The sequence below is a fragment of the Ictidomys tridecemlineatus genome, chromosome 1 (genome assembly GCF_052094955.1).
Source record: "Ictidomys tridecemlineatus isolate mIctTri1 chromosome 1, mIctTri1.hap1, whole genome shotgun sequence".
Taxonomy (NCBI): Eukaryota; Metazoa; Chordata; class Mammalia; order Rodentia; family Sciuridae; genus Ictidomys; species Ictidomys tridecemlineatus.
The window spans coordinates 155,745,656-155,767,158 of NC_135477.1; the positions used below are offsets into that span (position 1 = coordinate 155,745,656).

The 21,503-nt window shown below is 44.2% G+C and overlaps 1 protein-coding gene, 1 long non-coding RNA gene and 6 other non-coding genes across 17 annotated transcripts; 4 read left to right on the forward strand and 4 right to left on the reverse strand.

Annotated features, from left to right (window-relative positions):
• The first annotated feature begins 874 nt into the window (after positions 1-874).
• On the forward strand, positions 875-956 carry Trnal-aag (transfer RNA leucine (anticodon AAG)). Its single transcript has one exon. It is a non-coding gene; the product is annotated as a tRNA-Leu (tRNA).
• A 246-nt stretch (positions 957-1,202) lies between these two features.
• On the reverse strand, positions 1,203-1,276 carry Trnav-aac (transfer RNA valine (anticodon AAC)). The gene has a single exon. It is a non-coding gene; the product is annotated as a tRNA-Val (tRNA).
• Positions 1,277-1,537: 261 nt separating this feature from the next.
• Trnap-ugg (transfer RNA proline (anticodon UGG)) lies at positions 1,538-1,609 on the reverse strand. Its single transcript has one exon. It is a non-coding gene; the product is annotated as a tRNA-Pro (tRNA).
• A 3,307-nt stretch (positions 1,610-4,916) lies between these two features.
• LOC144377848 (uncharacterized) lies at positions 4,917-6,192 on the forward strand. The gene is made up of 2 exons (XR_013439043.1): positions 4,917-5,347; positions 5,478-6,192. It is a non-coding gene; the product is annotated as an uncharacterized LOC144377848 (long non-coding RNA).
• On the reverse strand, positions 6,006-6,078 carry Trnat-ugu (transfer RNA threonine (anticodon UGU)). The gene has a single exon. It is a non-coding gene; the product is annotated as a tRNA-Thr (tRNA).
• A 3,220-nt stretch (positions 6,193-9,412) lies between the features above and the next one.
• On the reverse strand, positions 9,413-18,339 carry Trim7 (tripartite motif containing 7). Of its 10 annotated transcripts, XM_005340881.5 has the most exons (7): positions 17,180-18,165; positions 16,171-16,266; positions 13,040-13,270; positions 12,223-12,245; positions 11,664-11,779; positions 11,141-11,176; positions 9,413-10,295 (listed from the first exon to the last, which is right to left on the reverse strand). In XM_005340881.5, the coding sequence occupies exons 1-7, from the start codon at positions 17,696-17,698 to the stop codon at positions 9,784-9,786; spliced, it is 1,533 nt and encodes a 510-aa protein (XP_005340938.2). In that variant the 5' UTR covers positions 17,699-18,165; the 3' UTR covers positions 9,413-9,783. The 10 variants fall into 10 exon arrangements, 6 of the variants coding, with proteins under 6 accessions (XP_005340938.2, XP_040128682.2, XP_021576265.2 ...); XM_040272748.2 differs by lacking the exon at positions 13,040-13,270 and having other exon boundaries at positions 17,180-18,311; XR_013439039.1 differs by lacking the exons at positions 9,413-10,295; positions 11,141-11,176 and adding an exon at positions 12,363-12,456 and having other exon boundaries at positions 17,180-18,326.
• A 2,569-nt stretch (positions 18,340-20,908) lies between these two features.
• Trnaa-ugc (transfer RNA alanine (anticodon UGC)) lies at positions 20,909-20,980 on the forward strand. Its single transcript has one exon. It is a non-coding gene; the product is annotated as a tRNA-Ala (tRNA).
• Positions 20,981-21,430: 450 nt separating this feature from the next.
• On the forward strand, positions 21,431-21,503 carry Trnak-cuu (transfer RNA lysine (anticodon CUU)). The gene has a single exon. It is a non-coding gene; the product is annotated as a tRNA-Lys (tRNA).

Below are 21,503 nucleotides of genomic sequence, written 5' to 3' on the forward strand. Positions count from 1 at the left end.
TGGAGTGAGGCACTGGGTTCGATTTTCGACACCACATATAAATGAATAAATCAAAAATAAAGGATCATCAGCAAATAAGGAAAAAAAAGAAAATCATTAGTCAGTTGGGGGCGGTGGCGCAGATCTGTAATCCCAGTGTAACCACGAGTTCATATCCAGCCTTACACAGTGAGACTCAAAATACAAAATAGGGCCGGGAATGCCCTGAGTTCAATCCCCAGTACCAAAAAGAAAATCATGAGGGATTTTTGTTTGTTGCCATTGTTTTGTTTGTTTTTAAGTTTTAATGACCCTAGATTCCAAGTTGACTTCTCTCTTAAGTAGTTAATGCTCACCGTTGGGGAAATGGCTAGATGCAAAGAAACCTGTTGTGGCAGGGGCTGTGGTCACTTCAATTCCGTGTGATTTTATAGATTCAATTCCTAATCCACATAGTGGCACTCAATGTCAGGCCAAGATGGTCCCAATGAGTGGAAGGTCAAGTTATTCAAACCTGAAATACCATTTCCCTATATCCTGTATCAGTGCCGCTGACAAAATATATAAAAATGCATGAATTTTTGGAAAAATGGTAGTGAATGTGTAGGTTTTTCTCCTCCCTTTTAAATTTGTAAAACCACACATGTTCATGGTCTTTTTAAAAAGTGAGAAAGTAGTAGGCTTCCACTGTGGTCAGGTCCACTCCTCAAAGAGGGAACCAGAGAAGCGAATTGAGTGCTTTCCCGAAAAACAAACAAAAAAACCCACCATCAGATCCTGCCAGATCGAATGTGGTTTTAAGAGTGTAAACGCATCACAGCTCGGTGTTTGCCTAAAGACCCTGGGGATTCTAACTATATTGAAGAATGACACAAAAAGGCGAACCAGAGAGGTGGGTAGCGTGGCCGAGCGGTCTAAGGCGCTGGATTAAGGCTCCAGTCTCTTCGGGGGCGTGGGTTCGAATCCCACCGCTGCCAATTTGTGTACATTTTTTGATCTATAATCATCAACTCTGCAAACGCGAATACAGGGTGAAATCCGCTGGATAAAATAGAGGACACAAACACTTAGCACAAAGTGGCACACTCAACAGGAACCCGAAGGTTGAGGGGAGAGAACACCGTAGCGAAGACAGTTTTGACAAGTTCAAAGAAATTCTTCAACTTTCTCCCAATATGATAAATTTCAAAGAGCAATTATTTAAAAAGTGAATGCAAGAAAATTAATTCCGCCCGGTTTCGAACCGGGGACCTTTCGCGTGTTAGGCGAACGTGATAACCACTACACTACGGAAACCCGTGAAGGTGGATTGCTCTGGAACATAAATGACTGTTAGCAAACAACCACCTAGTTTCAAAGATTACTGAATTCTATTTAAAGCAAGAAATTCACAGTCCACAGAGACAGCCTCATGCGGCTCTGGCTCAATCCCTTTAACAACGACTATAGATTCACTCTTCCCTCCGAGATTATTCTCAATTTGGAGGCACATTCTCCGGTACTGTCCAGGGTTAAAATTACCAATGTTAAAGACAATATTTAAAGTGTGAAAAGAAACGGGCTCGTCCGGGATTTGAACCCGGGACCTCTCGCACCCAAAGCGAGAATCATACCCCTAGACCAACGAGCCACCCACTGTCCAAGGCGCTCTCAATACAAGATCTTATTCCATAGAGCTGGTTTCAACGTCAAAAAAGTGATTTCTATTTATAGAGGTTTGGAACTATTTTCATTGTTGAAAATGTCTCCGACCCCATCAATATTTGTTCAACTTCCATCTGCGGCTAACTCAGCCACAAGGTAATTCAGCACAGCGTGAAAGCTCTGTATTCTTGAGCCCCTGTGACAAGCCACGGATTCGGAATGAGCTCCTCTCTGTTCAGACCTCTCGAGCAGCTAGCAGAGGCATCCGTTCTAGAGGCTGGGCGCACCACCACCACCACCACCCCTAAGGGAGCTTAATTAAGGCGTAAATCTTGAGGATCAGGGGATGGGCACAGAGGCAAGGAGAACCCGAAGGCTCCAGGAAAGGACGAAGAGTTCGGAGGGGATCCCAGACGAACTGTATGGTGAGCCGCGAAAGGCAAAGTGAAGCTGGAGTACTACTCCAGTTTAGCTTGTGGCTAAGTTTAGGCTGGGGTGCCCGGTAAAGGGGAGGAGGCTGTTTATTGGTTTTTGAAAATATAAGACACAATACGTAAGTATTTACAAAATGTTCAGAAAATGTAGGGAAGTGTAAGGAAGAAAAAACCTTCACCGGATTAACTAACCAACTGCAGTTAGCAAGCCTCGGAGAACCGGAGAACCGGTTTCAAGGAGCGCGTGCGCTCACACACACACACACACACACACACACACACACACACACACACACACACACACCACGCAGGGCCAACGGCTGGACTCCCAGCCCTGAACAAGCCCTCAACTCCCCTGAGATTGCTGCAAGCTGCCTCCTGCACAGAGATCCAACCTGTGCGGGCACTGTCCTCTACCCTTGCTTTGGATCTGATCTCACCCAAAATAACTTAATTGCGCTGGATTAGTTAGTAGTAAAAGCCAGTAAATCAGATTCCCTGCCGTTAAATTCGCTATAATCCACCCAGAGTTGGGCCACAGGTTTATTTTTGTGTCACCTACAGAGAAATCTCCTACACTAACGGCTGTTATAAAACAATGTAGGTCGCGTTTGCAGTCAACAGATTTTCGACAGAAGCACATATTGTAGAAAGGACAGTGTCTTCAATAATAGATAATGGGAAAACTGAATATCCACATGCAGAAAAACAAAATTTGATTCCTATCTCACCAGTTATAAAAACTCAAAAAGATTAAAAGCATAAATTTAAGACCGGAAACTATGAAACTACTAGGAGAAATGGTTTTGTAACATTAATCTGGACAAGGATTTTTTTTAATAGGACCTCAGAAGAATAAGGAACTAAAACAAAACTTAACTAGTGTAATTACATCAAACCAAAAGTCTACTGCACTGCAAAGAAAACAATATCAAAACCGACACACAACACACAAAATGGGAGAAAATATTTGCAAACTATGCATCTGTCAAGGGGTTAGTATCCTGAATATATATAAAGAACTCAAACATCTCAAAAGCAATAATAATAATAATAATTCAATTATCTTCTCCAAAGAAGGTAAATAAATGGCCAAAGGTATATGATAAAATGCTCAATATAGCTGATCATCAAGGATATGCAAATCAAAACCACAATGAGATCTCTCACTCTGGTTGGAATGGGCAGCGTCAAACAGATACATAATATTAAATGCAGGTGAGGTTGTGGAGAAAGGGGAACTCATACAATGTTGGTAGGAATGTAAATTAGCACAGCCCTTATGGAAAAAAGAATAGAGATTCCTCAAAAAAATTAAAATATAATTATCATAGAATCCAGCAATCACACTATTGGTCATATATTCAAAGGAAATAAAATCAACACATCAAAGAGATACCTGCACATCTATATTTATTGTAATACCAATCCTATTAGTGAAGATTTGGAATTAACGCCCTCAATGCCAAAATATCCAAGGAACGAATGTATAAAGAAATTGTGAAACTAAAGAAGAAAGAAAACAAATAAAAATAAAGAAAACATGAGTGCTGGGAACATGGTTCAGTGGTAGAGAACTTGTAGGATGCCCTGGATTCAACCCAAAGCAAGGAGAGGGAGAACAGTGGCATATTCAGAGTGGGATACTATTCGGCCATTAAGAAAAGAATGAAATCCTGTCATTTTTGACAACATGAATGGACCCAGAGGACAGTGTTAAATGAAATAAGACAGAGAATGACTAATACTTTATGATCTATGCATGTTTGGAATATAAAAAGTTCTACTCTGATATAACAGAGTAGAATAGTGGTTACCAGAGACAGGAGAAGGAAAGGTAAAGAGAAGTTGGCCCATGGGTTCAAAGTTACAAGTAGATAAGAAGATTAAGTGCCAGTGTTCAACAGCACAGTAGGGTGAATAGTTAACAATAGCATATAGACATTCCAAAATAGCTAGTAGAGAGGTTCTTGAACACTTCACCACAAAGAAATGATAAATGTAGGAGATGATGGATATGCTAATTATCCTGATTTAATCATTAAATAATGTACACATATTTTGAATAATCACACTGTACCCCATAAATATATACAATTACTATTTGTGGCTCAGTAGGAGAGCATTCACCTAGTACCGGTGAGGCACTGGATTCTATCCTCACCACCACATAAAGATAGACAAACAAAGCTATTGTGTCCATGTACAACTAAAGCGTATTTAAAAAAAAGAAAGAAAGAAAGAAAAACAGTATGGGAGACTGGTGGTGTTTACCTTGCTCTTAAGTAAAAAATGCTAATTCTGTTCCCACTCATTTTCTATTCCCACTCTCGTTAATAGTGGATGCTCCACTCGCACCTCACCCCTTCCACACAGGGCTCTCTGCATATGGATTCCCTTTGGGTTCTGTCCTTGGCCTTCAACTCTTCCCACGGCGAATTTCCCAAGTGAACTGACCCACCTACAAGTGATGTTCCACACTAGCTACCCCTTCCTCCTTCCAAGTTTCTGCCCATACGTCCTCAATGCCAAAAGGACAGGGGCGTGAGCCTGTGTATTCTCCTGAGTACCCCGCCTGGACTAGGTCCGACTGAAACACAGGACTTGGTGTATTCAGTCGCCCTTGGTTGGACAGTGGGTCACGACCAGACTCTGAGTACCTCTGAAATGAAGGCCTGAGATGTATTCACCAGTTAGTTCAACAACCTGCCAACACACGCCTCCCTCGATATTTACTTTTATTTCAGAGGATGGCTTTATTTAAGCTCCCGAATAGCTCTCTCCATTGGCCCCTGCAATCCAGCTTCTCCAATAAGGCGACCTTTCTGCGGTACGAGTCCTTCGGGTAAAAGAGTCCAAGGCCCGCGGGCGGGCTCCTGGCCTGTCCCGAGCGTGTTAGTATGAGTTTTGACCCCAAATCTTGGCTCTTTGAATAGGAGCTGGCTTGGCTGCAGGAGGAAAGAGTGTGCTTCCGGTCAATAGGTCTCGGAAACCTACTCCCTTCTCCACGCACCTGGCTCTTTCCCTTCCCGCTACTCCAATCGCTACCCAGGCGTCTGCTAATAGTTTTCTGCGCTCTGGAGCTCTGAGCCGGGATTCTGTTTTCTAACCCTGAGCCGCAGCCACTGGTGGCGTCTCGCTCTTCTGGTTGGAGAGAAGATGCCTGCGATCTGGGAGTTGGAGTGGCAGGACCTGACGTCGCCAGCGCAGTTGGGTTTCCCGAGACACATTTTAGGCTCATTTGGTACTCTTCATTTCCGTCAATAACATAAATCAATAAAATTCAAAAGGTCAGCATTCTTCAGATGTATAAAATTTTTTGGTTTAAAAAAAGCTGGACGCAAATAAGACAAAGTGATTGTCTTTGGATTCGGGTGTCAGGAATGTGAACTGTTTGTTTGCACTTTTCTTTATATACAGTGATTTCACAGAGAAAGCAAATGTCTACAACACGAAAGCAGAAAGGACTGAGAGAGGGAGGACACATCGCCGCCTGGAGCAAGCAGAGCAGCAAATTTAACGTCCAGTGCGCGTGGAGGAAGACAAATGCTTGGTAGGGAAGAGGAGCCAAATAGGGAAGCGGGAGTCGTCTCCACTCCGGAAATCGAGAGGAAGTCCGCCCTAGCAAAGACGAAAGGATGAGAGACGAGGGCAAGCCCCTGGACGGAGTGGGGCGACAGAAGGATATGGAAAGACCTACAATGAACTCGTCGAGAGCTCTCTCACACACAAGCTAAGGGGTGTCCGCGGGATAGAAGTGCGGGAACAGAAGAACCTATTATAGTGGAGTCCGCAGTGGATCTGACATTTCAAGAAAAAGGTGACAATAAGGAGGGCTGCTGGATTGAGGGTACTGAGCGGCAAAGAGGAAGTGATTGTACCATTTTGTTGCCTCACAGCGAAGGCGAAAATATAAGTTTCACACAAGGAAGGTAAAATTGTCTCCTTAGGCCCCAGCGAGATTTGAACTCGCGACCCCTGGTTTACAAGACCAGTGCTCTAACCCCTGAGCTATGGAGCCAGCCACAGCGCTGGCTTCTGCGCACGAGCAATTGACACCATCATCACCGCCGCTGCGCAGTCGCAATAGCAGATCACTGTATTAAGAAATGAAACAATAAAACAGGGCCAGTGATATTTGGCTCAGTAGTAGCAGCCTTCCTACTTCGGCGTCAGTAAGTGTCTGGAAAGCCAGACGGCCACAGTTCCTGAGACAGCCCTGGGAAGAGAGGACCAACTACGCGCGCTGGCGGGGGCGGTTTCTCCAATGGGCGGAGCTGTGAAGAGCTGGGGCCTATGGCAGAGCGAGCGCAAGCAAGAGTGAAGGAGGGTGTCTGTGGCTTGTTGTAAGATGACAGTGGTCCAGCAGTCAAAGTTACAAGTAGGAAAAGTGTGCATAGGCCTGTTCTGCAGAGAATTTAGGTCAGAACTATTAAGGTGGCCCACCTGGAGTGGGCTGGATAGTGAGGAGCAGAGGAAGATTAGGCTGAGAGTGAATAGTGAGGGAATCAGAAAGTCTTGGTGTTCCAAAGTGCCAAGATAAAGACAGGGCCAAGGCCTGGAGTCCCTAACCCCTGCCTCACTTTGAGAAGAATTAGGAAAAGACAACTCTTGGGGCATCCTTTGATCTGAAGTACAGGAGGTCTAGTCTAGGAAAGGACAAAGTAGTGACTGTAGGTTATAGAGCTCGTTCTGGTGGCTCAGGCTCCACTAGCTTCCTGCAAAACCAGGTGACTTGGGTCACTGGTGGTCAGACCAGAAGTAGGTCCCTGGATACCCTTCTGAATATTGCCCCTATTAGGATCTGGTGGCAGAGTCTTGGTGGATCTGAAACTATCCATATAGGCTAAGATGCTTGTTAGGCCAATTTTTGGTCTCAGAGACCCAGAGATCTTATGATGCACAAAGGATAGAAATAGGAAATGCACAACATACTCTCATACTGAAGCCAGAATTAGGCAGTCAGTATAGATAGGTAAATCGAGTCAGGTTGGATCAAGGAGGACAATTTTGAGGGAGTCCTGGGAAATTGGAGACTGACCCCTGAGGGATTGAAATATTAATTCCTTCAGAGACCTTCCTCCACCCGTCAAGAACCTACCCCTGCTCCAACCTGTTGGTAACCTGTCCCAGGAATTGACACTCCCTACAGGGAGCTATAAAGTTGTCAATTAATGTGTCCTGGGCTGTACCATACTGCCCTTCTCCCTTCAGCCCACCTGTTTCCCACCTTTTGGCTATCCCAAGAGCATTCCTGGGTCTAGTCACAGATACAGGAAGGAGAAAGAAAGGGGAAGAGGACAGAAGAGCAAAGGAAGCCTATGACATATAAAAAAGGGCAGAACACCTCACTTCTGGGGATACCAGGATACCAGTTATGGCCCCCTTCTCCCTCCTAGGAGAAGTCTATGTTACCCCTTTTAAATAAACCCTGTTTTATAAGCTTGCCTCCGTATGATTCTCCAATGTTCAAACTTCAACATGTGGGAGAGCAGAACTCCTCATCGATAACAGGGGGTATAAATACCAGAATTATATCATCCAAGCTACCAAGCTGCCCTGGTGTTCAAGAAAAAACATTTCTTCCCCTCCAAATGTGATTGTTACAGTAACTGTATATATTTCTTCCAATATATACATATCAGTAGTTATTCTGCAAGCACACATTCTGGTAGACAAAACAGTCACAGTTACAAACACAAAAACTGAAAATATATATGCAAACAGCTATTCTCAGAGTCCTCAGACCTGGCCTCACATGTACATGTGGTACTTCCATCAAATATTCCACCTTCTGTAGCTCCAATGTGTTGTGATTCTCAGAACAGTTGTTAAAAGATACAAAAGGAACTGTAATAATCAGAAAGCCACATAAGTGGGGTGTAGTGGCACACATCTGTAATCTCAACAACTCAGGAAGCTGAAGCAGGAGGATCACAAGTGTGAGACCAGCCTTGGCAACAAGACCCTATCTCAAAAGAAAAAATAAAAAGGACTGGGAATGTAGCTCTGTGGTAGAGCACTCTGGATTCAATTCAAGGTAATGCAAAAGGAGAGAAAAAAGAAAGAGCCATATGAGCCCAGATACCATTAGGGCTTAAGGACATCAGGTGACTTAATTAGAAATTGAACATTAGAAATGGGTTTTCCTTGTGGAAATCAAAGGCGTTCAAATACATAAAATAGCTACTATGTTCTAGAGCTATTCTCCATATATTGGATTCACCCTCTGGTTTCTGCTATAGACTAAACTCTTAAGTGGTCTTGTCCCCAAGATGCAGGATTCTGATTATCTAGTTCTGTCAACTGGGTCTGCCTCTAAGACAGTGTCTTGCCTGCCTCCACAGCAACCAACAACAACAAATCATAAGTTATGACCAAATTGATCTAAGTCTGTAACACCTAAAGGCTATGTACCTGCTCATAAATGCCCTCTTCGAAATATAAATGTTCTTCACCTCAAATCTGAGGTACAACAAATGCATATACTTACACTCCTCTATACTTAAGCTAACTCACTCTAACAGAAACCCTTGCTCATACTTGTCCTCCCATAATTAGACCAGGGAACTCAAGAAAGAGTCAAGCCACCCCTAGAGATGAGCTCACAATCTATATTTCCGTGTCCCTATTCCCCTTCCCATAGGAGCACTACGCAGGGAACACCCAACAAACACCCTTCCAGAAGCCCAGCCATTCAAAAACTGGGAACATCCAGCCAACAGGATAACAAGGCTGGTCTTCTGAACACTCTCCCAGGGCACAGACTGAGCAGGCTATGGTACCAGAATGATCTGCTGTTGCATATATTTGGCAACTTCCAGAAAGTGTGGTCAGGATAATGTTGGTGCTATATGTGTATTTCTATGCTGGTGCTAGTTGCATCTTAAAATTCTTAGTGTCAATTTGTGTTTCAAAATTCCAGAATCCTTGCTCTCCTTATCCAAAGGAGACTGTATGGAGTACAGTGAACATGAGTACAGTGGACATGAGTACTTGAGTACATTGGAAAATGGGAGGTTAGGTATCTGTGAGAACACAGCCACTGTGATCAAGAATGCACATATCACTCTGCATTATCAGGTTAAGGGGAGTTGGAGAGTAGCAATGCGTGTAGGCTGTTGTCCTGGCTTTTTCCTTCATACATGGGTTAATTGTCTTGTTCCAGTTCATGTATGGAAATATAATACTCCTCGCTGAGTAGACAATCCCGTCAGGTCAGGGGGATTCATAGGACTCATGACCTCTAAAAGCAGAGCTGCTACTATAATAATGAACATGGCTGCCCCAGGGCCAAACCTGTCCACTTTGTTTATGACAAATAATCGCTGAAAGTATATGATGATACACTCCTCTTTGTACTTTTGAATATGTTTTTAATTTTCCATAATAAAAAGTTAAAGAGTTTGAATCGTTCCACGGAACCAGAGGCCCTTCTAGAGCAGTAAGCCCCATGTGATATGAAGCATCCCTGTCAAGAGTAAGGCTTTTGTCCTCAAGGGCATTCCCATTTCACAGTTCAGGCCCAAACCATACACCCATCAACCGAGAGGGAACAAGTCCCGAGGCATTTCTTCCCTTCCTGGTTTACTACAGAACCTTTTCCTCAATCACTCTTCATGCCCCCCAGTGTTGTGCTCTGCCACAGCCTCTCTTGGGCTAACTAGAGCGGGAGGGTGGAGGGCAAGCCCCAGTCTGAGCAAGAGAGGAGGCAGGGCAATGCTCCTCAAGGCCAGATTCGCAAGAAGGTGCCAGTTGAACAGACAGAGAACAGAGGAAACACACGCTCCTGGAAGTTGACGCGGAAAGTGTAGAGGTGGCGCATGTCCTCCACAGCATAGAAGGACACAGCCCCCACCTCCAAGTCCAGGGCTACCCGCACACGCGAGAGGTGTCCGCAGCTGAGGGGCGTCCGCTCGGGGCTCGTAACAGCCCAATACTGTCCACCGTTGAGCTGCAACGCCCAGACGCCCTCCTCAGGGGTGAAGGGCGTGAGGCCCTTTCGGCGCACGCTCTCACGGGCCACACCGAAGGCCCAGCCGTCGGTGGAGCCTACTTCCACCTCCCAGTGATGCCTCCCGGAGGAGAAACCGCAGGATGCCAGAACACGGGTGTTGGTATCAAAACGGTTGGGGTGGCTGGGCAGGTCCTGAGCCCGCGGTCCAAGGCGCACACTCTTAAGATCCAGAGAGAGGATGAGGCGAGGATTGGCAGTGTCGGGGTCCAAGGTGAGCTCCACTGAAGGGCGGAGACAAGGAAGAGTATCCTGCATACTGGTTCCTTTAGTACAGCCCTTCTACAAACCTGTCTCCTCTTCCTTGAGCAATCTTTCCAGCATACAGTGCCAATGTCCAATCAATCCTTCACTCTTTTCCCTCCCAGGTATTTTACTTTTTTTTTTCATTCAATAAGTAATTATTGAAATCAAATAAATGCAATTTATTTGACAGATTTGGATCCCAATTAACTTAAAAGTCAATTGGGGAAATTAGAACATTAGATATTAGAAAGAATCATTAATTTTTAAGTGTAGTGATGTTGTGAAGGTCTGGTATGCACAACAGAAGAAGGTATAACAGATGCAGTTAAGGGTCAGGAGAGGACCTTTGCATTTGTTAGGGATAAAAGCCAATCTCTTTTCAGCCTATCTTTACTGTTTATGGAAATGATTTGTTACCTGTGATTTGCTTCAAAATTATCCAGGGGGAAGCAGTGGAGAGTTTATGAGAAATAATTGTTGAAAGTGTATGATGGATCCATAACATTTGACACACTCCTCTCTGTACTTTTGAATATGTTTTTAATTTTCCATAATAAAAAGTTAAAATATGTTCCCTTGTTGTAAGCATGATTATATTCCAGGCACTGTTTACGTCCTTGGAATACCACAGACTATAAGATATCTGAGCATCCCTGCCCTCCTGTAGCTTTCTTTCTGCAACAGTGAGGAAATAAATGATAAATGGGAAAGCCACTAAGGTCCATGGATATAAGGAATCAACTGTGTGCAAAGACCAGAGAGATAAGCAAATGGGTTCTTTATATGACCAAATAATCTGTACTGTCACAACCGCAATCCATACCTTTTTCTTCTTTCTCCAGTTCTTCCCGAAGATCCTCTGAGAAAAAGAGACAAAACAGAGCATGTATGAACAACCTGGGAAATTGACAAGGATACCTTCTTTTCAAACATTTATTCCCATCTGATTCACTCATTCCCCAGATACTCTGGAGGCCAAGAACTGATACGCAGGCACAGCAAGCTTGGGAGACTGGGACAGGATAGGTTTCAGACTTCTAAGCATTTTAGCTCCACCTCTTCTCAACTCTCCCCTCTTTTGCCCAGAACTGATCTGAGTTGAGTTCTCTCTCCTCAACCCTTTTTTCACCTTCAATACACCTCCAGGCTGTATGTCCCATAAGAAGCCACATGCCACTATTTAGGGGAAATCCTAAATAGATTTGCCACCATTGTCTTCCCATACTAATCTGGTCTTGACACAACCCAGCTCCATTTTTTCACATAAATTCCGAAAAGGCAGAGCTTAGTATCCCTAAAGTATCAGAAACACACTACTGCACCCATGTTGCATGGCCAAGCCCTACCTTTGAACTTCTTCAGCAGTCCTTTCAAGACAAAGGTCTTGAGGGAAACTTTCCAGACTTTATTCTTCATCTCAGAAGAGACTGTTGTTGGCTTGGGGCCAGGCACATTGCTGCACCTATAGGACAGGAACCTTGAAGGCCCAAGAACATCATCCCACTCCTAATGGGCTAGGACAATTAGGATGGTGCTATATAGTTTGGATAAGTGTTCCCTAAAGGCCCACACATTGAAGGCTTGATTGCCAGCCAGTGGCACTTTTGGAAGGTGGTGGAACCTTTAGGAGGTGGAACAAATAGAAGAAAGTTAGGTTATTGGGGACATGCCTTTGAAGGGGATATTGGGACCCCTGCCTCTCCCTCCTCTTTTTCACATGCACAAGGCCCTGGGTTCAATCCCCATCACCACACACACACACAAAAAAAAAAAAGTACCCAGGTAAGGCAAGGAAGTGGGGGCTGGGGATCAGGATGTGAGAGATGAAGCAGGAGGTGGAGGATAAAGAGAGGGTTCAGTGGAAATGAATTTAGAAAAAACCAAGAAACTGTTAGATTCACTCACTTGCTTAGTGTGTTTTTGAATTCCTGGAAGGAAAAATGGAAGAAAACCAAATCAGCATCAGGTAACCTCCACTCACTTCTAAGAAAATAAAACATGTCCCTTACTCTGCCTCCAAGGAAATAAACAATAAGCAGGTATACCATGCCTTGAATACCAGGTGGCAACTAGTTATGGATGGCTGTTGGGTGTCTCCTCAACTTGATGGACCTTACCACATCTCTTCAAAGGTTTTCTCTGTTATAGAATCACAAATGGAGTCATCTCGTGAGACCCAGTGTTTGCTTCTGCCCTGAAACCACCTTAGATGAGTCACAGCCCTTTATGCAATAGCAAGTCACTCAGACCAATGTCTTTTACCTGACTGTTCTTGACCCATTTGTAGTTTGTGAAGTTTATCTAATAGATTACACCTATTTTCTAAGAAAAAATAAATAAATAAATAAATAAATAAAAGAAAATAGAATAAAACCATCAAGGTTTATTATAGGCAGTAAAGATAAATATAACTTTCTAAGACTTTTGTTTCAATATGTGAATACTGGAACACAATGTAAGCTATATTATTGTAGCTCAGAGTCAAGAAATTTTTAAGGGGCTGGGGATGCACTTGCCTAACAAGCATGAGTCACTAGGTTTGATCCCCAGCACTGAAAAAAAAATTTTGGTTTGTGTATTTAAATCACAACCCTTCAGATTTCTAACTCCAGAAGAATCAGGGCATCAGGGCACCTTGTTTCAGTCCCTTTTGGCTCCAGAATATGTGATTCTACTAAACTAATAGGATCTAACTGTTCTCTACCCTCAGTTCCAGACTCACCTGGAGGAAGTCAAGGTCAGGCTTTTGAGCTGTCTCCTGGATTTGGCTGCTGAGCTTGGAGAGTTGAGCAATCTCACCCCCTAGCTGGGCCAGGTTCTCATTCTGCTTCTGTGTTACTTCCCTGGACAGTTCCTCTAGGCGGCTCAGGAGCCGGCCCTCTTGCTCCACCAGGAAGGCCCGAAGTGCCTGGAACTCTGCTCCTACCTTCTCTCTCTCAGCAGCCATCTGCTTCTGTCCCAGAAGGAGGAGTTGGTGAGTGGGACAGGGATCAGGAGACAGGATAGGTCACAGTGGTCAGAAAGACTTGGGCATTGAGCACTGAGACATAAGCTTGGGACAGGAGCCTCTGAGTCATTACACAGGGCAGGGTTCCATCTTCCTCACTACTTTGGGGATCAGAAGCAAACTCACAAACACAGGTTGTACACATCCTCTAGTTTAAATATCCCAACTCTCTGCAAGCTGCAGCCTCAACATATGCTCTTTCCTTACCCTGCCACAAAATTGCCCAGATGTCTCTTGTGAACCTGGGCTTTATCCCTAAAGTAGGGCAACTTCAAACTCCTGCTCCAGAACGACCTCAAGCTACAGCTTTTTCATTTGAGAAGATTAAAATGCTTGTTGGGGCCACCATAAGTATTAAGTTGAGGTTGTGTTTCCTTCCTCATTTATGTTATCACTCTCAAACATTTCAAACATTCACTCTTCATTTTACTTCTTTTTAAAAAAACAGCTTTTTTTTTTTTTCTTTTGGTTCCTGGGGTTGAAGCCAGGGTGCTTAATCAATGAGCCACATTCCCAGACCTTTTTAACATTTTATTTAGAGACAGGGTCTCACTAAGTTGCTGAGGCTATCTTTAATCCTCCTGCCTCAGCCTCCTCAGCCTCTCCAGCCTCCCAAGGAAATAACACAAGTTAAAGTGTTTACCAAAATACTCTTGGTTTTGAATGTGTCTACCAAAATTTCTTATGTTGGAAACAGTCTCCAAATTCATATGCTGTGGTATTTGGAAGAAGGACCTTTGGAGGTAATTAGGATTAGATTAATTCATAAGGGTAGGATCTCCCTTATAATGAATGACATTAGGGGCTTTAAAAAAGAGGAAGAGAGAAATGAGATAGCACTCTTGTTCTGTCTCATTATGTGGTACCATCTTTCATGTTGCCATGCAGCAAGAGGGCTCTTACTAGATGCAAAGTGAATTCTAATACCATGCTCTTGGACTTCCCAGCCTCCAGAATTGGGAATTAAATAACCCTCTATTTTTTTTATAAATTATCTAGTCTATAGTATTGTGTTATAATATCAGAAAACAGGCTAAGAACTGCATATCAGGATTTCCCAACCTTGGCAATATTAATATTTGGGGCTAGATTTGGGATTATTTTTTGATGTTAGGATTGTACTATACATTCTGTGGTTGTTTTTATTTTTTCCCCAATGCTGGGAATGGAACCTAGGGCCTTGGGCCTGTTAGGCAGACACTCTACTCACTGAGTTACACCCCCAGCCCATGTCCTATGTATTATAGGATGTTTAATGGCACCTCTGACCTCTACCTCTAAATTCTGCTGTAACCCATCTCCAAGTACTGACAAGTATGTGTGTGTGTGTGTGTGTGTGTGTGTATGTATGTATATGTATATATGTGTGTATGTGTATGTATATGTGTATGTATGTGTGTGTGTGTGTGTGTGTGTGTGTGTGTGTATATATATATATATATATATATATATATATATATATAAAATTCCAGATTATCAAATGTCCCTGGGATAAGGGAATTCTCAAAGTATTCATTCTCAGGGCTGGGGTGTAGTTCAGTGATACTTATCTAGCATGTAGAAGGCCCTTTGTTTCATCCCCAGAATTGGGAAAAAAAAAAAGTTCTCATTATCCTTTTAATCATGCAGCAATAGTTGTACACTGTTTCTTTATTCCATTAATTACGTGTTTTATAATGATAATGAATGTGTAAATCAGAAGTGAAGGTAGTTGGATTGTTGGGAGAAGACAGAAGTGGAAAGTGTACTAAGTAATGTCATGGGCAGCTGGGTGTGAGACTGAAAAAATGCCTACACTGTGGGGATGCTCTCTGGATCATGGGTGTAAAACAGTATTGAAGATCTACATGCTCACTCCTTTTTTTTTTTTTTTCAGCAGAATAGTATGGGATGAAGATCTGGAAAGGTGAGTTCTTCCTTACAGAGGGAAGTGAATGATCAGTTGTGAAGGTCTGGTATGCACAACAGAAGAAGGTATAACAGATGCAGTTAAAGGTCAGGAGAAGACCTTAGGCTATATGAATTTGAGGGTCTTCTTCCATCTCTCCTAACCTTAAGGATAAAAAGACCCTCTCCTTCCAAATTTCCAGCACCATAATTTACAGGCCCTGGTAGATCCTTTAATTATTTCAATACCTACTTATTGAACTTGAATTTTCAAGGTGAAAATGATAGTCAGTGACTCACCTTAACCAAAATGAACCCCACTCCACTTTTCTGTTCTACTCTATGAAAAATAAAATTTCATCCTAATTGGGAGATGGAGAGGTGCTGAGCACCCTGAGTTGCACAATACAATACCCAAATCCCCAAACCTCCTGTCTTATGTCAGTGTCCAGAACAGTTCTGATAATCCCAGAGCCCCTTCTCTCTTAGGCTCCATTTCATAATAATAATAATAATAATAATAATAATAATAATAATAATAATAATAATTCTGAAAATGGAAAAACGTTTCACTCTTTTTGTGGCAAAACATGACTTGAACTAATATGTGACAGTTGAACTAACATTCTTCATATGAATCTTTATATGTTTCTCTGAAGAAATATTAATGTGTTCAATTACCCTCCCAAAGGCCCTCATTGGCATATCATGTAAATTAGAGTGACTGTACATCCTAATTCACTGGGGAAGTTCCAGTTCAGGCTGGCTCTTCTATGACAATTTTGTAGCACTCCGTTTCATTTTCAAAAGCTCTGGTTTGTAAAGTAAATTATACAGTCAACCTATGTAATATGCAACCTATTATCTTTCTGAAATTCATAAGCATACACTCCAACACCACACATGCACCCTGAGTCCTGGGGGTAGTCAGCCCTGTATTATCCCACAACGGGGCTCACCAGGAGCTCTTTGCTCTCCTTCTCTTCTGTAGACCGGAACACCTCATAGTCCTCCAGTTCCTTCTTCAAGGCCCTCAGTCTGGAATCCAAGAGCTCCTGCGGGTGAAACGAGAGACCCCACATGTGCCTTCCTGAAGCCATCCAGGAGAAAGGGAAGTCTCAGCTCAAGGAGGAGGAGGTTGGGTAGAAGTCATTTCTGGAAGTCGGGGTGAATATAGCTTGTGCAGGCTACACCTAAGGGTTCAGAGCTACTGCAGTGTGACTTCAAATGCATTAGAGTTTCAATTCCCCAAGAGAAACTGCTGCACAGTCTAGGCCGAAACACGAGACCCCCAGCCCAACACATACCCAACCCCTCTTGTGTCCCCTACCCCACGTGGGAAGGTTGGAGATGGGTAGGGTAGCAAAGACTGGAATCCGGGAGGACCCCGCACACACCCCTGATAAAGCCGCCTCAGAAAGAAAGCAGTCAAGGCGGAGGCACCCAGAATTCACCCCCATAGCTCAGCCTAGACGTCTCTAGGCACTCCACTTAGCCCAGAAACCTCACACTCCACTCTCCGACCTCCTGGGAAGGTCGTCACACTAAATCCCCTATGAAGTGAAGAATTTGAGTAGAGCCACGCTCAAGGAAAGGGATGAGAATAGAGATGTGTGTGACAGAGACCTTCTGGCCGAAATGAAGAGCTACCATAAAGCCGACTTGGCTAGGCTGGGGGCAGACAGGGAAAAGAATCGCCAAATATCTGGGAGCGTTACATAGGCTACCCAGTATCTGCTCTGAGGAAACACGGTGTACTGGGGAGAGGGAGGTGGCACCGAGGGTGGTGAGGAACAACACGGAGAGAACCAAGCTCAGCCCAAGAAACAGTGCTGAGCAACGTGGGATAGGAGAAAAAAGACAGGAGCTCTTCTGGGCCTCCATCTTGCCTGTCTGTACCGCTTGGGCGGGAGAGCTGGACCAAAGCTGAAGGTCCTGAGGACCCTCAGGGGTGGGACCCGAGCTCACCTTGGCCTCCTGAACCGCCTCGTCTAGTGGCAACACAGCGTGAGCGCGGTGCTCGCGGGCGCGGTCACACACCACACAAATGGCGCGCCCATCGTCTTGGCAGTAGAGCTTCAGCGGTTCTCCGTGCTGTGTACACCGGACAAGCGTCGCTGAGGCCGCAGCTTCCGGGGTCCCACATTTCCCTGGGGCAGCCGCTGGCAGGCTGAAGCGCCGAAGCAGCGTAGCCACAGCAGCTAGCTGCCGGTTGGGACGCAACTGGCTAGGGCGTGCGGGCTCTCGGCACTGAGGGCAGGGCAGTGGACCAGGCAGCGTGCGGGTCGCGGCTGCGGTGCCAGTGTTGGGGCGCTCCCAGCAGCGCGCGATGCAAGCGCGGCAGAAACTGTGGCCACACTCGACGGACACTGGCTCCCGAAAGAGCTCTAGGCAGATGGAGCACGTTGCCTCGCCCTGCAGCTCTGCAGCCAGTGCCAGAGCCTCGGCCCCTGCGCCCGGGCCAGTCCGGGGCCCTACGGTCGCCATGGGCGCCCTTTGTGCACCTGAGTCGGGCGACCCTGTCGGAGACCTCTGTACCAGGCTCAGAGCTCAGCAGCCCAGGCTGGCCTCCGAATGCCCACTGGGAGAGGAAGGGCGGGGCTCATACCAAGCAGGCGGAGACGTAGGCTGAGGGTGTACCGGCTGGGAGCCGCAGGGAGAGGAGGGTGTACGATGGTGGCTGGCAGGAAACCACAGAATGCATATGCTCGGCCGCGCCACACACCCACTGCTCTAGTTTCCAGCAATCCCCACCTTCGCCAGAGGCTTCCCTCTCTGTCGCTTTTCCCCTCGGATTCCAGGCTGCCCAATCTGACCTAATCAGCATCTGGAAACAGGCCGGGACAGGTGAGCGCACTTGCCCAGCTAGGCGTCATCCCAGTTGCCAACCAAGGCCGACTCTGCATGGTCGGGGCAAAGGCCTGGCGCCGGGAGCCACGGTATCAGGTTCTCTGAGAGCTGGTTCATCCCGACCCTGTGCTGAGCTAAACTTAGGTTCTAGAACCTGGCCCTGTCCCCTTCTGCCAAACATAACCTTGTATCCGTTTCTGTAACTACATTTCCTATAACTGTGGTATCCCATTTCTTTATTTCATTTTTTGAACAAGTAATTAATTGAATCATTTTCTCACTTTATTCACTGTTATCCTTTCCCGCCCTCCCCCAGCCCCCATCTTCTTTGTTGCTCCGGAGGCCTCCTCGAACCCTCCAGAGCAGCCAGTATTATCTGCTTCCATACTTTCTTTCCTTATTCCCTCTGGAAACCACTAGGATCAAGTGTTCACCCCTACTCTCCTCAGAAATCAGTCTTGTAGATGTCATTAGCGACCTGTGCAATTCTAACCCAAAGGCCAAGACCTAACCTCAGGATGCTCTCTCCTTGCCGACACCTTTTTCTCGCTGCCTTTCAGGGTACTAAATTTCCCGAAATTTCTTCCCTTCTTTGGTTTTTCCTACTTTCTTTTTAGCCTCCTTGTGGTTTTCTGCTCCTCTCTCTGCGCATGTTCTGGTCTTGGGCCTCTGTTTACACTCATTCCCTTGTGATCTCTTCTTGACTTGAAAATTGAGATCTTCCTTTTTGACTTGAAAGACCTTTCTGGTGGTAATGACTTCACAGTATACATCCCAGCCCTCTTCTACTCAAAATCCTCCAATGGCTACCAACTCTCTTGGTAAAAGTTGAGGTCCTTAGGAAACTTCAACTTCTAGAAGAAAAGGCAGGGTCAACATTTCAGCATACAAGCTTAGGCAATGATTTTCTTAATAGAACACCTAAAGCTCAGGAAATAATGCCAAGAGTTAATAAATGGGGTGGCATAAATTAAAAAGCTTTTGCTCAGCAAAGGAAACAAGAATGTGAAGAGAAAATCTACAGAATGGGAGAAAGTCTTGGATAGCTACTTTTCTGACAGGATTAATACCTAGAATATATGAAGAACTCAAAAAAACTTAACACAAATAAACCAATTAATAAATGGGCAAATGAATTAAAAAGATACTTCTCAAAATAAGAAATGCAAATGGACAACAAATATATGAAAAAAGATGTTAAACATCCCTATCAATTAGAGAAATGCAAATCAAAACTACATTGAGATTTCATCTCACACTAGTCATAATGGCAGTCATCAAGAATACAAACAATATAAATGCTGAAAACAGGGAAAAAGGAACACTTTTATATTGTTGGTGGGTTATAAATTAGTATAACAATTATAGAGATCAGTATCCAGGTTCCTCAACCTACTAGGCATGGAACCACTATATGACCACTCCTTGGTATTTTCTCGTAAGAATTAAAGTCATCATATTATAGTAATACATGCATACCTTTGTTTATAGCAGCATAATTCACAATAGCCAAACTATGGAACTAGTCTAGGTGTCCATCAATGGATGAATAAAGAAAAAGTGGCATAAATACACAATAGAGTTTTATTCAGCCATAAATAAAAATGAAATTACATAATTTGCAGGAAAATGGATGAAACTTGAGATCATTATGTTAAGTGAAATAAGCCAAACTCAGAAGGTTGAGAGTTATATGTTTTCGATAATATGTGGAAGCTAGAGAGGAAAAAGAAAAAAAAAAAAGTAAGATGAGAGGAGTCTCATGAAAATGGAAGGAAGCGCAGTAGAATAGATGAAAGGGGCCAGGAGAAGGAGGAGAAGGAGAGGGAAAGGGGAAATACTGAGGAATAATGTTGACCAAATTATATTGTTATATAGTGTGCATACACGAATACGCAACAACAAACCCTACCTTTATGTACAACTTTAATGTACCAATTAAAAATGTAGAAAAAAAAAGTTGAGGTCCTTACAATAACCTGAAGGCGTCACCCTTTCTATGTTACCAACTCCTACACCTGAGACTCTGTCTCATTTTCTACAACCCTCTGGTGTTTATTTCAGCCATATGTCATTAATACTCCTACTTCACGGCTTTTGCAAGGGCTGTTTCCTTTGTTTACACCTATTTTCTTCCAAATGCCTGTGTATCTCATTTCTTACCTTCAAGGCTTGTTTCAAATGTCACGTTGTCCTGGGAGCTTAACCCAACCACACACACTGTTTAGAAGCTCTCTTCCCACCTCTTTCTTCCTTATAACTGGCTCCATTTTCTCTCTAGCACTCTATATCTCCGGGAATGGGAGATCTAAGAGTGGGTGGACTGTGTTTGTTCACGGCTGAACTTCCAGTTTCCAGAGTAATTTGGTAAACTTTTTGTTGACCTGAACAGATTTAACGAGGTTCAAAATTCCAATGACATAAAGTAGTGGAAAATCCGTCCAAATTAGTGGACAATGTGCCCTTCCCCACCTCCAACACAAGTAATTAATAATTAATTTTACTGCTCTAGATTGTTTTATTCAAATATTCTATATTTTACTACATTATCCTCCCCTTTAAAAAAACGAAATTCCCTTTTACGTGTCACAGTTCACGGTGTTTTGACGATTCCCTCTTCTTTTACCACCATTCTCCCCCAGATTCATATCCAGGCTCGGTTCACCCTCTGGGTCGCCCGCTTCAAGATCAGTTTGTCTACGGTCAGCTGAGAATTATTAGAACTACTCGTAGTTAGGTGAATCTGGATTTTGCAGCTGCTGGGACCTCGCGTCAGCGAGTTATCTGCTTTTGAATCCTGCACCAAGTGACAGTTAAGTAAGTAGTGAGAGGAGGATCGTACCGAGTGGGGATGTAGCTCAGTGGTAGAGCGCATGCTTTGCATGTATGAGGCCCCGGGTTCGATCCCCGGCATCTCCATTTGTATTTTTCTTCCTCCTTTTTTTCCCCCTACATTCAAGAAATTTAGAAATCCAGCCTGTTTGTGGAGCGCTGAAGAAAATCCTATAGGTGGAATCCGCGGGGATTAGAAAGAGTTCTCAGGGACCCCAGCGCTACTTTGACCTCCAGGCACTTCCTGTCTTTCCTGAATACAAATCCTCATGTTGAGCCCTCAGAGACATCTTGATGCTTTTATTTTTTCCTTCTCAGCGTCATGTGCTTTGTGGAGGATGTAAATAGATCACGTCCTTAATAGTAAACAGAAAACAGACGCAAATGTTTGAGAGGATTAGGCACAAACTGCAGAGTATAAGTTTTTCAGACTATTAAGGCATTTAGTAAGACTATCAAAGTCCAAGTAAATCCAACTTTAAATCTGGAATCACAATTTCGTTCCAAACATAAAGAAATAAGCCAATTTCCCCCAGTGCCCGGCTAGCTCAGTCGGTAGAGCATGAGACTCTTAATCTCAGGGTCGTGGGTTCGAGCCCCACGTTGGGCG